The sequence below is a fragment of the Lepidothrix coronata genome, unplaced genomic scaffold (assembly GCF_001604755.1).
Source record: "Lepidothrix coronata isolate B3197 unplaced genomic scaffold, Lepidothrix_coronata-1.0 Scaffold102, whole genome shotgun sequence".
Lineage (NCBI taxonomy): Eukaryota > Metazoa > Chordata > Aves > Passeriformes > Pipridae > Lepidothrix > Lepidothrix coronata.
This window is the reverse complement of record NW_016690282.1, coordinates 545,722-559,428: the sequence shown is the minus strand read 5'-3', so window position 1 is coordinate 559,428 and position 13,707 is coordinate 545,722. Positions and strand designations below refer to the sequence as shown.

Sequence of the window (13,707 nt, the reverse complement as noted above, 5' to 3'; positions counted from 1 at the left end):
CTCATCCTGCTCGCCTGCACGCTGAGTGCTCAGTGGGCACCACGGCACCTGAGTGCCTAGGGGGTGGTGGAAGAACCTGGCCCAGCAGTCTGGGCAAGATGAAGGGTCACAGGGGAGGCACCACGTCTGCCTTGCAAAGTCTTGTGGATTCTTCCTTACCTTGAAAGCAGCACATCTCCCTCTAAAATACTCCAACCCTTGGTTTTTTGTTGTTTGTTTGTTTTTTTTCTTTGAGAAAAGGAGCTGATCTGGTCCCTCTCTCTCTTTGGGCTTTTGCCCCATGGCAACATCATGTGGCAGAGCCATCAGCTAGGGCAGCCCCGTTCACTCTTCCTGGGGGGGTGGGATCAGGATGCTCTGTACCCTCCTCTCTTTCTGTGAGGCACTGGGGATGGATTTAGGCAGTATTGACACCTTCTCAAAGCCTCTAGTGAGAGGATGTGCAACCCAAGGAAGAGAGAAACAACCTTGAGGCTCAGAGCCACAGCCCTCTCTCTATCTCTCTTAGGAACAGCAGTGAAGAACTGAAAAGCCACAATCACCACTTTGGGGAGATTTGCAGGTCAGACCAAATGAAATATAAGACTGTGAATAAAAAGCCCACACAAACACTGCTCCCCTGGGCTGGTCAGGTGGGAGGCAGTGCCACTGTGAAATTATTTGTGTTTGGGAGGCTGGTTGGACGAGATGCTGGATACAGAACTATGGGTCAGAGGAGGTCCTCCATTCTTCTTAAAAAAGGCCAAAATGTTGATAATGGCTGGTCAGACTCATCTGAGCCCTGGAAGGGGTCCTCTTGAAACACATTTCTGAGCACATGAAGGAGAAGATGGTGACTGGCAACTGCCAGTGTGAGCTTACCATGGGTAAATCCTACCTGAACAAACTGAACACCTTCTTTGATAAAATGATGGAATTTATGGGTGAGGGGAGAGTAGTGAAAATTGTTTATCTCCAATTCAGCCAGGCTTTCAATACCATCTCCCACAACATTCTGATATCCAAGTAAAGGTGATGTTTCTCATTAAGTAAACAAGCAGATGGGTAAAAAAATTTTTGGCTGGTCAGGCACAGGGAGTAATTAATTGTTAATGGGTTGTACTCTACCTAGAGGCTGGTACCAAGTGGGGTGCCTCAGGGGGCTGTCCTGGGACCTGTCCTGTTTAACATGGTTATTGATGATCTGGAGAAGGTGATGGGGTGCACTTCCACTAAGCTTTCAGGTGACAGTCGGATGGGAAACAAGTCAATATGCCTGAGGGCAAGGCTGCTGTCAGAGGGACATAAGTAGACTGGAGGGATGGGCCTGCAGGTGCACAGGGAGTTCAGCAAGGGCAAATGCACAGCCCTGTACCTGGGAAAGAAGAGGCCCTGGCCACAATATGGCTGGGGACCTGATAGATGCAGAGCAGCTGTATGGGAAAGGACCTGTAAATCTTGTTGAAACATGGAGCCAAGCTCTTCACAGTGGTACGTGGTGGGAGGATGAGAGACAACAAACATGAGTTGAAAGAAGAGAGGTCCAACTTGAATAAAGGAAGATCTTTCTGTCCTCAAAGGCAGTGTGGGAAAAAGTTGCTCAGAGAGGCCGTACAGTCTCCATCCTAGTACTTTAGAAGAAAATAAAGCTCTGACCAACCTCATATGACCTCTTTCCTGACCCTGCTTTGAGCAGAAAGCTGGACTAGAGATGTTCTGGGGTCTTTCAAACTGAATTATCCTTTGATCCTATGATGTGCAGTGGCCCATTTGTATACAGTGTGTGTTTGGCATGTGCCAGGTAGGTATGTGCTACACACATGTCCGTGGCAAGTGTGAGCTGCAAGCCTGAATTCTCTGTGAAGGGTGTAGCTGACGGTGGACAAAGTATCACAGATATGATGGGTGATGGGTGAGGAGCACACCTGTGGCAACTGTGCCACTTTTGTGCGTTCCAGTGAGCTCACCGGACATCACATGTGCGAAGTGAGCTTGCAAGGAGCTTGTCATGTAAGACTATGGTGGGAGCACGCATGCAAGTGCTAGGGGAGAGAATACATGGCCATAGTAGTGAAATGTGTGTGCAGCATGCAGCCGCTGCGGGCTGGGGGGGAGCAGTGTTTGTGTGGGCTTGTTATTCACAGCAGTGCAAACCGGTGATAGCTAAAAAGCCTCCCATGTATGAGCATCTCCCATGTGGACTCTGAGGGTGAAGGGACGGGATGTAACACAGGCAGTTATGAAACCAGCTGGCCCAATGAGAATAATTCACAAACTGCTCTGGAAGGGACAGGAGAAATAAACAATGCACTGGAAGATGGGAGGGCAGGGAGAATGGCTTAAAATGCATCTTCCCGACATGCCCTGGTGGATTAGTTCAGCATCTCAGCCCAGCTCCTCTTTAATTCTTATGCAAGGGGTTTCTCTGGAAGGGACAGTCTGTCCTTGCCAGCTAAACACCAGGCACAGGGCACCGATTAACAAAAGGCCATCTCACCACCCGTCCCACACAGAGAAGGGTGAGAGGCAGCTGGGACTCATTCTCTGCGAGGACTGAGGTTGTGGATTTTCCTTTCTGCCTCATATTGTGCTGTTGCTCATCAGGGACCGAAAGACATGCTCATCTGAGCCTGCCATGGCCTCCTATTCGCTTCTGGCTATGATTTGGAAGTCATGATTTGTATCTGTAAGGCCCCATGTAGGCTATATTTGGGGAAGCTCTGTGGTCCAATGGGTCCCAGTTCCTACACCTGGACATCTAGAGGGCAGGGATGTCTGAGTTGAGAATGTGCATGGCACTTGGTCCGTCAGAACTGCTGCTTGGAATTGTGGGCAGTGGTACAAAGGTGATGGGTGTTGTGTACACACCCAGGGAGGTGCAATGTCCTGGCAGCGGCCTCACTGCAGCTGCAGATGCAGGATGGGCAGAGACCGAGTTTAGGAACTGGTCTTGGTTCATTTATCACTTGCAGTATCCTCAGCTGTACAGGGAGGTGACAGGTTCAACCCACAGTAGAAGGTTAAATTTGTCCTTCTGCCACTGACTGCTTTGTGATCTTGGACAAGTCACTTTGCCTTGCTGTCAGCCACTTATGTTCCCCTTTGCTTGCTTTCTGGCTGAGAACAGAAGCTGTCCTTTCTCTTGTGACTGCAGCAGCAAGCAGAATGGAGACAAAAGACATGAGGACTCTGGAGGCTTCTCCATGGGGCAAAGCACCAAATAATCACAAGGACTCAGAAAATCCCACATTTCTCACAAATTACTCTTGCATTTTAACAACGAACAATGCATTTTGAGCTCATGAGACCATCTGACTGCCACAGGAGAGCAGCAGGGAACATGCAGATTCATCTGGCCAGTACAACTCCACCAGTGCACCTTGTACCTCCTCTGCAGCAACCACTGCCAGTTATTCTCACCCTGACTTGCCTCTTCCACTGACCTCAGACTGCCCTGTCCCATCAGCGCCTATCAGATTGCTGAGCGCTGCTGGCTCGTTGGGCACTCCAGGGCACCCTATTATTTAACCCTGCCACGATGGGTACAGCCAGTCACCCTATGTCTTCAGCCTTCCACTCCACAGCTGTTTTTCATCACTGCTCTTCCCTGCTTTCCCCACAGCCTCATGCAACACTTGAAGGGTCACATAAGTTTCTCTATTCAAGGCAGCCTCATTGCTAGTGAGCCCAACACTGTATCCTGGAAAGCAAAAGGCACACAGTATAACCCAGAAAGCTGGTGGCTCTGCTCTGCTTGCATTTAATCAGATCCTTCTATGTGGTACCAAGCGTTCTGCTATAGGTCTGCCTCGCCTGTCATGTGCTCGCACCCACTCTCCTACTGATTCATTATTTCATCCCTGAGAGAAGCACGTGCAGGCTGCAGGTCACGTTATATATATCTTCAAAGTCTTCTCTGGAGTTCCTGAGTCAGCCTGTCCTCCTCTGTTTGATACCCCAGGAGTGATGCGCAGGCCTGTGTTGGGTCCCTGATAGACACACAGAGGCTGTTGCTGGGTGAGCATCTAATCACCTGTAAGGAGCAATTTCAAGCTCCTCATTCTCTTGGTTGCACAGTTTCTGTAACAAGGCTTTGTACTTTACAGGCCCTCAGCTGACTCTGTCAAACAACTCTATCAGTGTACTACAGCCAGGGACTCAAATATTACCAGGTCCTAAGTTTCAAGACGTACTATTTCAAATTTGGGGCCGGCACCAAAATGATCCTGCTAATTTCAGAGGCAAAAAAAAAACTTTTAAAGCTCAAATATCCTGTATCTCTCAGACTATTTCAGGATGGTGTTTGTGCTCATCCTGAACTCCTTTGCAGGCATTGGGGCAGTGAAATCACATCACTCCACTTTACCTCTTTTCTGGTTGACCTGACTTTGACAGTGAGTCACTTGGGGTCTGTGTACCTGGGCTTCCCAGAAGGCAGAGGCATTTCCCACACTAAATGCACCCTTCTGGAGGGGACATGGTCAAAGCTTTGCTTTGTACTGATAGCCCACTGACTGCTCTGCTGGTGTCGCTTTCCCTGTGAACTGGAAGAAGTCCAGGAGCTGAGGCTCCCTACAGTTTGCAAGCCAGGCTGCTGTTATTGAATATCCCAAGGGGGTATGAAAAGGTTGGTTGCCCAAAGAGCTCTCGGGGCATTGGAAACCCTCTATCTGACAGCCCTCATGCTGTCACTTCCATACAGTTTCACTGCCCCTCTTCCACCATGGGAGCCTGTTGGCCTGTGGCATGGGAGAGACAGCAGCACCCTGCTACAGCCATAGGTTGTACGTGTCCCATCGAGGGACTGAATAATAGGAAAAAAGGGGAGCAAGTCTCATACACTGAGACCATACGACCAGGCAGGGTGAGAGACAACTGAAGGATGAGCAGGCGTCAAGGTGGCAACCAGAAGGGCCTGACTCTAAACAAAGGTCATTTCTGGCTACCTTCCCAGGGCTGGCACAGCTTTGTAGGCTTCTCCCCAAGAAGAAATGAAAGTGGTAGCACATATCTAAACTGTTTTCAGAGTAAGTGGCTGCTCTATGAAAGCCATGGCCTGGCTGTCAGGTGGGCTAACCCTTATTGCAGGTTATGGGTGCAGCATTGATGGTGGGTACTGGTCCTCTCAGACACTACTTTCCCTCCAGATCAAATATTTCCTCCCCTGACCCCCAGCTGTGCCCCACAGCACTGCCTGGGGAGTCAGGCTCAGCCCCAGCCCCACAGCATCCCCAGTGCTGGGGCCAGAAGCAGCACTGGGTGAGCCCGGGGAGTCAGGAGCTGCAAGGATACTGGGACTTGTAGGGAGGAACACAAGGCTGAACAACCCCAGCTGCTGAGAGAGCTGGGGTTGTTTAGCCTGGAGAAAAGGAGGCTCAGGTGTGACCTTATCACTCTGTACAACTACCTGAAAGGTGGCTGTAGCCAGTTGGGAGTCAGTCTCTTCTCCCAGGTAACAACCAATAGGACAAGAGGAAATGACCTCAAGTTGCACCAGGGAAGGTTTAGTTCAGTTATTAGGAAAAATTTCTTCTCTGAAAGGGTTGTGAAGCACTGGAACAGTCTGTTCAGGGAAGCGGAGGAGTCACCATCCCCAGAGGTATTTAAAAGACATGTAGATGTGGCACTTAGGGACATGGTTTAGTGGTGGACATGGCAGTGCGGGGTTAACGATTGCACTCGGTGACCTTAGAGGTCTTTTCCAACCCAAGCAATTGTATGATTCTATGACGCCGGGACCCGCGGGGATGCCAGCCTTGCTTTCAGCTCTAGATGGTGCTCTGAGGCCAGGCAATGCCCGGGCTTCTACAGTCTCTCAGTGCCACTCACTCTCCTTGTGCTTCGTCCTGCAGGCGGAAAAACACCGGGGCTGGGTAGGGCAGGACCCCCACCCTGCTGACCATGGCAGGAGGAGAAGCCTGTGTAGCCTTTCCAAGAACTGGCTGCCATCTCATCTCCTGCTGGTGTGACAACCCCGGCCGTTGGATCCCGTGTCGCAGGTGGCTGCGGAGACAGACTGCCTTCCCTGCCTCCTCATCCCTCTGCTGTCCCGTCGATCTGCCCCAGCGAGGCTGCCCCAGCTGACCCTACCCCACCCCATGCGTTCAACATCCCAGTAGGCTGCTTTCCCTCCTCTCCCCCTCCTGCGCGTGCAGCAATAGTCCGTCCCGGCTTTGCGGATTTAGCACAGGGCCGGCGCCCGCGGGGTTTTCCAATAGTGGTGCTCCATTAGGGCCCAGCTCTGCTCTTATCACAGGCAATGCCAAAGTCCCATTGACTTCGTGGGGGCAAGAGCAAGCCCTTAATGGCCTGGGAAGGTAAGGCTTTTTTCTACCGGGTTGGGAGGTTTTTTGGTAATATTTAAAACCGTGGCCACTGTCCAAAAGCTGGGAGAGACCTCAGGCCTTCCTGCAAAGGCAAAGAAGAGATGCTAAAGCTCAAAGCAAACAGAGGAGGCATTCTTGCAGAGGACTCAAGCCTGCACGCAGCTGCTGGGGCAGTGCCATGTGCCCTGCTCCACTCCTGGGCAAAACCAGAATGAAAACTAGCTGTTTGAAAACTAACATGTTTGTTCAGTACCACAGACATTTTCAACACCATTTCCTAACCTTGGAAATCCAAACCCATTTTCTCCCCAGCTGAGATTATTGTTCTGTTTCTTGAAAATATTTTTAGTTGCAGTGTGTATCAAAATGTTTCACTGAGCAAATTTTGTGTGAATTGAAAGGTGCCAATGATGATTTCTTTTTAAAAGGGTTGTCCAAAAGTGTCACCAAAAATAAAACATGAAACAAGCTTCCCAAGTGTCATTTCAAACAACAATATTCATTTGAAAGCTGGCAAGAGTGACAACAGCTTGGTTAGTTGTCATGGGGTAGAGGAACTGAACCAGTGCCTGGATCTTATTCATGGGGAAGAAGTCCTTCCTCTCTCCATTATATTTCTGGTATTTGAATAGCTTTCAATAATGAGCCAAGTAAGAAGTTCAGAAGAGAGGAAAGAAATATAGATTGTGGTCGAATAAACAAAGAAACAGCGTCTTCCTCCTGAAAAGCAAGCTGCCAGCCCCTTGGGATTAGATCCAGGTCCTGAGAAAGTGGTCCCTCCATCAGATCCTGGAGGAGGGAGGAAGCTGGAGGACATCATGCTCTGTCATTCGATAGAGATATCTTCTCTGGAGAGCACAGGGCGAGGAGGCGTCATCTACCTGAAAGACGACACTACACATACTGTATCCAAAAGATAAAATACTTGGTGTGTTTATGATTATGAATGTCTCGGAGTGCTGATTTGAAGAATCCTCAAAAATGTTGAGTCTCCTCTATAGCAAACAGCCTTCCAAGATGGATTATCCTGGTGGCTTTTCACAGGCACGTAAGAGAATTCCCAGCATAGAAGACTTTTTTTAAGATCCTGCTGCTGTGTGGCATTTTTGTGTATGGCATTGGGTGTTTATGGAATGAAGTTGTGGTGGAGGATGAATTATGCCCCATTGTGTGGCGCACACATGTAGGTACGTGCAGTGTGTACTTGGACATGAGTACTCTGTGATTTTAGTGTGCAGGTACAGAAGTTCCTGTGCAGAAGCTGTGTATCAGCAAAGCCTGTGGACATGTGTGCAACTTGCAGAAACAGTCCCTGGAGTGACTGCACCATGTCATTAGAGGAGCTGTGTGCAGCAACATCAGCACAGCTGCGTGAAGAGTGTCTGGTGGGCAGAGATTTACCCATCATCTCTGTTCTCTTGCACTCTGGCTGTTCCTCTCCTTCCCTCCGCCCCCTCCTTTCAGCCCCCTTTTCTCTCTCCTCTCTAACGATCTGACAGCACTGAAAGCTTTCTCACAATTTTATTGTGAACAGCAGGTAACTGAATATTCCTCAATGCCTCAGTGACTTTTCCATTGTGATGCCAAACATGACATGGAAAGGGCCAGCAGGTTCAGACACATGGAGGGGGCTGGAACATCAGAGTGGCTGCATGATGCTTGTTTGCTCAGCTTTACCTACCTTTTCCCATTTTTCCCCCAAGAGCCACACCAGCTGATGTGAGGAGCAGCAGTGCTGACCTCTTTGTTGCCTCAGCCACTCCAGCTGTGCATGCCCATGGCCCTGGTGCACCATCCTTGCCTGGCATCTCTGGACACTCACTCTTTGGTGATGAGCCTCCCAAGAGCTAATGGGCAGTGGGCACTTTGTCCCACCAAGCACTGCCATCTGCCTCCAATGGATGCTGTATGTCAGTGAGGAGGGTGCCCAGGCATGAGGATTCCTCCTCTCCTGGAGGCCACCACCTCAGCCTGTGTCCTGAATGCCCGTGTCCTCGCACGCAAAGTCCTTCTCTCTCGGTCCATTAGTTTGTTTCCACTGCCATGGCCAGTGGCAGGCACCCAACTCTGAAAGCTGTATTAAAAGCCAGATCAATACCAGTCCCTGCTTATTCCCTCAGGGGAAAGTAAGTAAATAATGAAAAGAGGGAGTGACTTCATTTCCTAAACCAGCAAACCTTTGAAATTAGCGCTGAGAGAGGCACCCCAGTTCTCAAGTGGGGAACGTTGGAGCTCTGAGGAGAGGGAGCTCTGCCTCAAAACTGGCAGAGCTGGGAGAGATGGTGGCTGTTCAAAACCGGGTGTATCCACCATTTCAATGAAGGTTCTGAGGCAAACTGCTCTGGCGGATGGGCTCTGGAGCCAAGGATTGCTACAGAGTAAGGAAGAATGCCTTCTTTGCCTCAGTCTTTAATAGTGAGACAAGTCGTCCTCAGGGTACCCAGCCCCCTGAGCTGGAAGACAGGGAGCAGAACAGAGCCCTCATGATCCAGGAGGGAATGCTCAGTGACCTGCTACACCACTTAGACACTCTCAAGTCAACGGGGCTGGATGGGATTCACCCAAGAGTACTGAGAGAGCTGGCAGAAGAGCTCACCAAGCCACTCTCTATCATTTACCAGCAGTCCTGGCTTACCAGAGAGGCCCTGGGTGACTGGAGGTTGGCCAATGTGACACTCATCCACAAGAAAGGCAAGAAGAAGAATCCAGGCAACTATAGGCCTGTCAACCTGACCTCAGTGCCAAGAAAGGTCATGGAGCAAATCACCTTGCCATCACACAGCATGTGCAGCACAACCAGGGAATCAGGTCCAGCCAGTATGAGTTTGGGAAAGGCAGGTCCCGCTTGAGCAACCTGATCTCCTCCTATCTCCTGTCACTAGGTGACATGCTTAGTGGATGAGAGAAAGGCTGTGGATATAGTCCACCTGAAATTCAGTAAAGCCTTTGGCACTGTCTCCCACAGCATTCTCCTGGAGAAACTGTCTGGCTTGGATGGGTGCACTGTTCTCTGGGTAGAAGACTAGTTGCATAGCCAGGCCTGGAGAGTGGTGCTGAATGGAGTTACTCCAGTGAATGGAACAACCTGGACAGGAGAGCTGCTTCCCCACAGAACCTACATTCTGTGACGAGAAACGGCTGTGACTGGGTCTAGACATGTCTTGTTAATCTATCTGTGCTCTTTCTGAAACACACTTCCATATTACCTCACCTCCTCTTCCTCTTTTCCCCTTCCTCCTGTGCCACCTGCCTGCTGTGTCTGCTTCTTCCTCTCAGTCCTGCTATTTCCTTCCTTATGCTTCTGCTTCTTCCCCTCTTTCTGTTGCTTCTTAAACCAATTCCAGATAGATATTGAGACGCTGTTTTTCTGCTTTTAGGTCAGAGGTTGGGTGGGACATAATTCCCTCAGCCTTTCCACCTATAGCACATCTGTTGGGTGCCCAGAGCAGCTTCCTGAGCTCCCTGCTTTTCTCTCTGCCCTCATCTCATCTGAAGTTTTGAAGGGGTGATTCTGCTGCTCCTGAAGGAAAAGGCTCATCAGGTTTTCACTTCTTTTGTGAAATCACAGCAAAGTGATGTTACAAGTCTAGCTTTGGTTGATGACCTCCCTAATTTCCCCTCTACTTGCCTCTAGCAAAAAAAGAGGCTTTGACTTTTTTATGGTTATTTTGGGCCTTCCATCTAGACCAATGTCTTGCACATCTCTGCCTCTTTATCAAGCATAACTATAACCTTTCCCTGGGCAAAACTCTCATCTCCGAAGCAAGCAGAATTTTTTGACCCATCCTACTGGTGATTTTAATGCAAATGATTCCCTCTGTACACACATTTGTATGACCTTCTTCCCCTAACAAATTCTCTGAGTGTCTTATTGTGGGTCTTTACCAGAGAGGCCCAGAACAAGGGAGCCCTTGTGCTGGAGCTTTCAGGCTCCAACACCATATAAACAGCAAACATTAGCGCTAATAACCCTCATCAGTCTCTATACCAGGCTGCAGCCGTGGGGTTTGTCCTTTGCTTCCAAACCTCCCCTTGGGATATTAGACTTTATTAAAAATAAATAGTTACAAATTCAGTTTTACAGCTGATGGCAGCAGGGAGAAGAATGAAGGAGGTGAAAGGAGCAAGTGGAGGGTCTGCTGTTCAGTCAGGTCATTTGTCTGTCATCCTAGCTGTGCCGTGCCAGGGAGCAGTCTGAGTGTGGCAAGAACTGGGCCCTGCCTCCTCCGCCAGGCGTTTCAGGAGAGGAGCAGGATGTGTTTTTCAAGAGGACCGGGAAAACTGGGTCTGAGTCCGTGGAGCTGAGCTGCTTCTGGAGGTGACAGATACCAAAAGCCAAGAGTAGGCTATGTAGTATGTCCTTGTCTCCTACCTTCACATTTGCAGTGGAAGAATACGGATTTCATTTCTTCTTCTGTTTTATATACAAAGAGACAGTCCTGTGCAACAAGCAACAAACATGCAAGTAAACTTGTCCCTTGAGATCCTTCCCCACTCCCTCCAGGAGTCCTGAGCTTTCCCTTCCATCCTCGTCTGGTCAGTGCTTAGGAATTGCTCCTCTCCTAGAGATGGCCATGACCCCTGACAGCCATTGGGCCTACCCGTACTGAGAGGGGACAGAAAGTCTGCTGTTGCTTCAGCAGCAGATGCACTTGCTGCAGGTCCCAGTCTGTCCTTTGAAGGCAGGGACTCCTGTCACCTCTCCAGAGACAAGAAATCAGGCCTGCTGCTCTCCTGTCTCTGGGCAGGAAAGGGATCCTAGTATAAACTGCATACCTGGGAAGAGTAGTGTATCCTCACTCCTCTTCCAAGCAGTATGACTTCATAGGAAAGGGAGTATATCAGAGCAGCTCCAGGCTTTGATGTACTCAGGGGCTGAGAGGCAGTCATGGGAGACATCATTTGGTGGTCAAGGAACTTATCCAGTGTACGGGTGCAGAACAGAGGAGACTGTGGGCAATAGGAATGGAATGGGGAGACTGGAGGAATTAGATGGCTGACTCCCTGCGGTATGAGATTGTATCTAGAGGCAGAGTTGCCTGGAGCCGCTCCAGGTCCAGGTGGCTTCCAAAATCCATCATCTGGATGATACCTCCCTCCTCCTTGGTGCTGCCCCCTAACACCACACCCACTTCGTCATCATCTTCATCTTCATCTTGACTGACAAGTGCCAGCTCATTCTCATAGCAAAAGGCACTGGGAGGTGGGGGAGAAGGTAGGATAGTCATCTTACTTTCTTGTAGCTCCCGGGCTGAGCAGCGAGGTGTGCCAGCTACCTCATAGGTCTTGTGAAAGCGTGAATAATCCACTTTGTAGTGGTTCTTCTCCTCAAACACAACTGGTTCAAAACGATGACCCCAAAGGATTTCACTAGCGAGATAAGAGCTTCGTGCCTGTGTGGTCATGGCTGTGGCTTCCACCATCCCCTCCAGAATAACCACAATCTCAAAGTTCTCTGTCTCCAACTCCTCCTTGCCAATCCCATAGAGTGGACTCTCCTCATCAATCTCGTGAACAATAATAATGGGTGAGACCAAAAATATACGATCAAGACCCACATCATAGCCCACATTTAGGTCCCGCTGGTCCAGGGGGAGGTATTCCCCTTCCTCTGTCATGTAGGGCTTGATGAGCTGGGCTCGGACATGGGCCTCCACGATGTGACTCCTCCTCAGGTTGCCCACCCTCCACATGAGGCACAGTTTGCCATCCCGCACGGAGATGACTGCATGATGACTGAAGAGAAGGGTCTGGGCCCGCTTCTTGGGCCTTGCCATCTTGGCCATGATAGTGCCAATCATGAAGGAGTCGATAACACAGCCCACGATGGACTGGACCACAACTGCCATGATAGCCAGCGGGCACTCCTCAGTCACGCAGCGGAAGCCATACCCAATGGTTGTCTGTGTCTCCACTGAGAAAAGAAAAGCCCCTAGGAAGCTGTTCACGTGCATGATGCAGGGCTTTAGGAGAGAGGGACCACCTCCCACCACCGGTGCATTGAGGTCACCATGGAAGAAAGCGATGCACCAGAAGAGAAAGCCAAAGAAGAGCCAGGAGACCAGGAAGGCAGCCGAGAAGATCATGAGCATGTACCGCCAGCGTGTGTCCACACAGGTGGTGAAGATGTCGGCCATGTAGCGCTGAGACTTGTTGCTCAGGTTGGCAAAGTAGACGTTGCACTGGCCATTCTTCTTCACAAAACGGTTGCGGTGCTTCCGCTGGGGAGCATGGCCCTTCCCATTCCGGCTGTGCCCGTTGATGCTGCCCAGTGCAGAGACCTTGTGTCCATCCTCTTCAGTTGAGACGATGCTGTATCTGGGAAGAGGAGAAACAGGCATATCCATCAGAAATATGTGAAGAGTAACTTCACATATTCACTGAGACAACAAGGGCAGGAGACATGTGGGTGGCTCACAGGGCTAGAGTATTGTTGAATTTTACAACAGCACATTTTACTGGTTATTGCACCATGGAGCCTCTCTGACCAAATTGGTGGAGGTCAGCTGCAATATTTGCTGAGTCTTGCTGCCAGGAGGTTGTATCTAGCAAAGTCCTGACAAGGCAGCAAAGCAGCAGAAGCTTGTCCTCTGTGGTACTTTCTAGCCCTTGTGGTCAGGAGAGGTACAAGTCTTTGAAACCTGACAGTGGCTGGGATAGCCAGGAAGCCTGGGAGCAAGCACCCACTGCCTGGCCACATTTTGGCCCTGATATTATGCGAGGTTGGGAGTTTCTATTTTCTCCTCTGCTCTGCTCACCGATTTCATGGTGCGTGCTGACAATGTTTATACACTTCCTGCACTCAGGACAATTCTGTTGCCACAGCAACATGCATGGCTTCCAGCATCCTGTATCCAAGGCCAAAGGTGTAATTTGGAGATCAACAGTCAAAGTGCTGGTAGTTTCCTTGGCAGAAGCTACACATGCTTTCTGGGAGACATTTACCCCTCTGTCTCCCCTCCCTTGCAGGCGGCTCTGACGCTGTCCCTCATGTGATGCTGAGACAGTTGCAGATACTCCTTAAAGATGTGATGGTAGAAGATGCTCTGACCACTGAGGAAATCGAGAGAGTGCATTGAACTGCCAAGACCACTTTGCCCTCATGCCTGCTGAGCTGCAGCCTCACAGGACCCTGGAAGTGTCTCCCTACAACTCCATAGTGTTGACACATCAGCTGGAGTCCACCAGCATGGGCTTCAAGACACCCATCCACATCTCACAGGAAGGGAAGATCTGGTGGCTGGAGTTGTGATTCCTGGGGACATGTGGCTTCTGCAGCCCTCCTGGAATCTGTAATTTCTGGTCCAGCACCATGCAGTGCTTTGCTTCTCCTCAATAGTACTCCTCCAAGCACTACCCCTATGTACAGCATGTTTTGGTTTGGAGAAGGAGAGAGGAGTCA

The 13,707-nt window shown here is 50.0% G+C and overlaps 1 protein-coding gene across 3 annotated transcripts in view; it reads right to left on the bottom strand.

The window, feature by feature from the left end:
* Positions 1–10,280: 10,280 nt before the first annotated feature.
* Positions 10,281–13,707, bottom strand: part of KCNJ4 (potassium voltage-gated channel subfamily J member 4) — a 19,441-nt gene continuing 16,014 nt past the window's right edge. For 2 of the 3 annotated variants that reach the window (XM_017823328.1, XM_017823329.1), the window contains exon 5: positions 10,281–12,623. In XM_017823328.1, the coding sequence (XP_017678817.1) occupies positions 11,294–12,623 (1,330 nt within the window). In that variant the 3' untranslated portion in view covers positions 10,281–11,293. Of the gene's footprint in view, positions 12,624–13,063; positions 13,167–13,707 lie in introns of those variants that run through there. The other variant, XM_017823330.1, reaches the window with a different exon arrangement.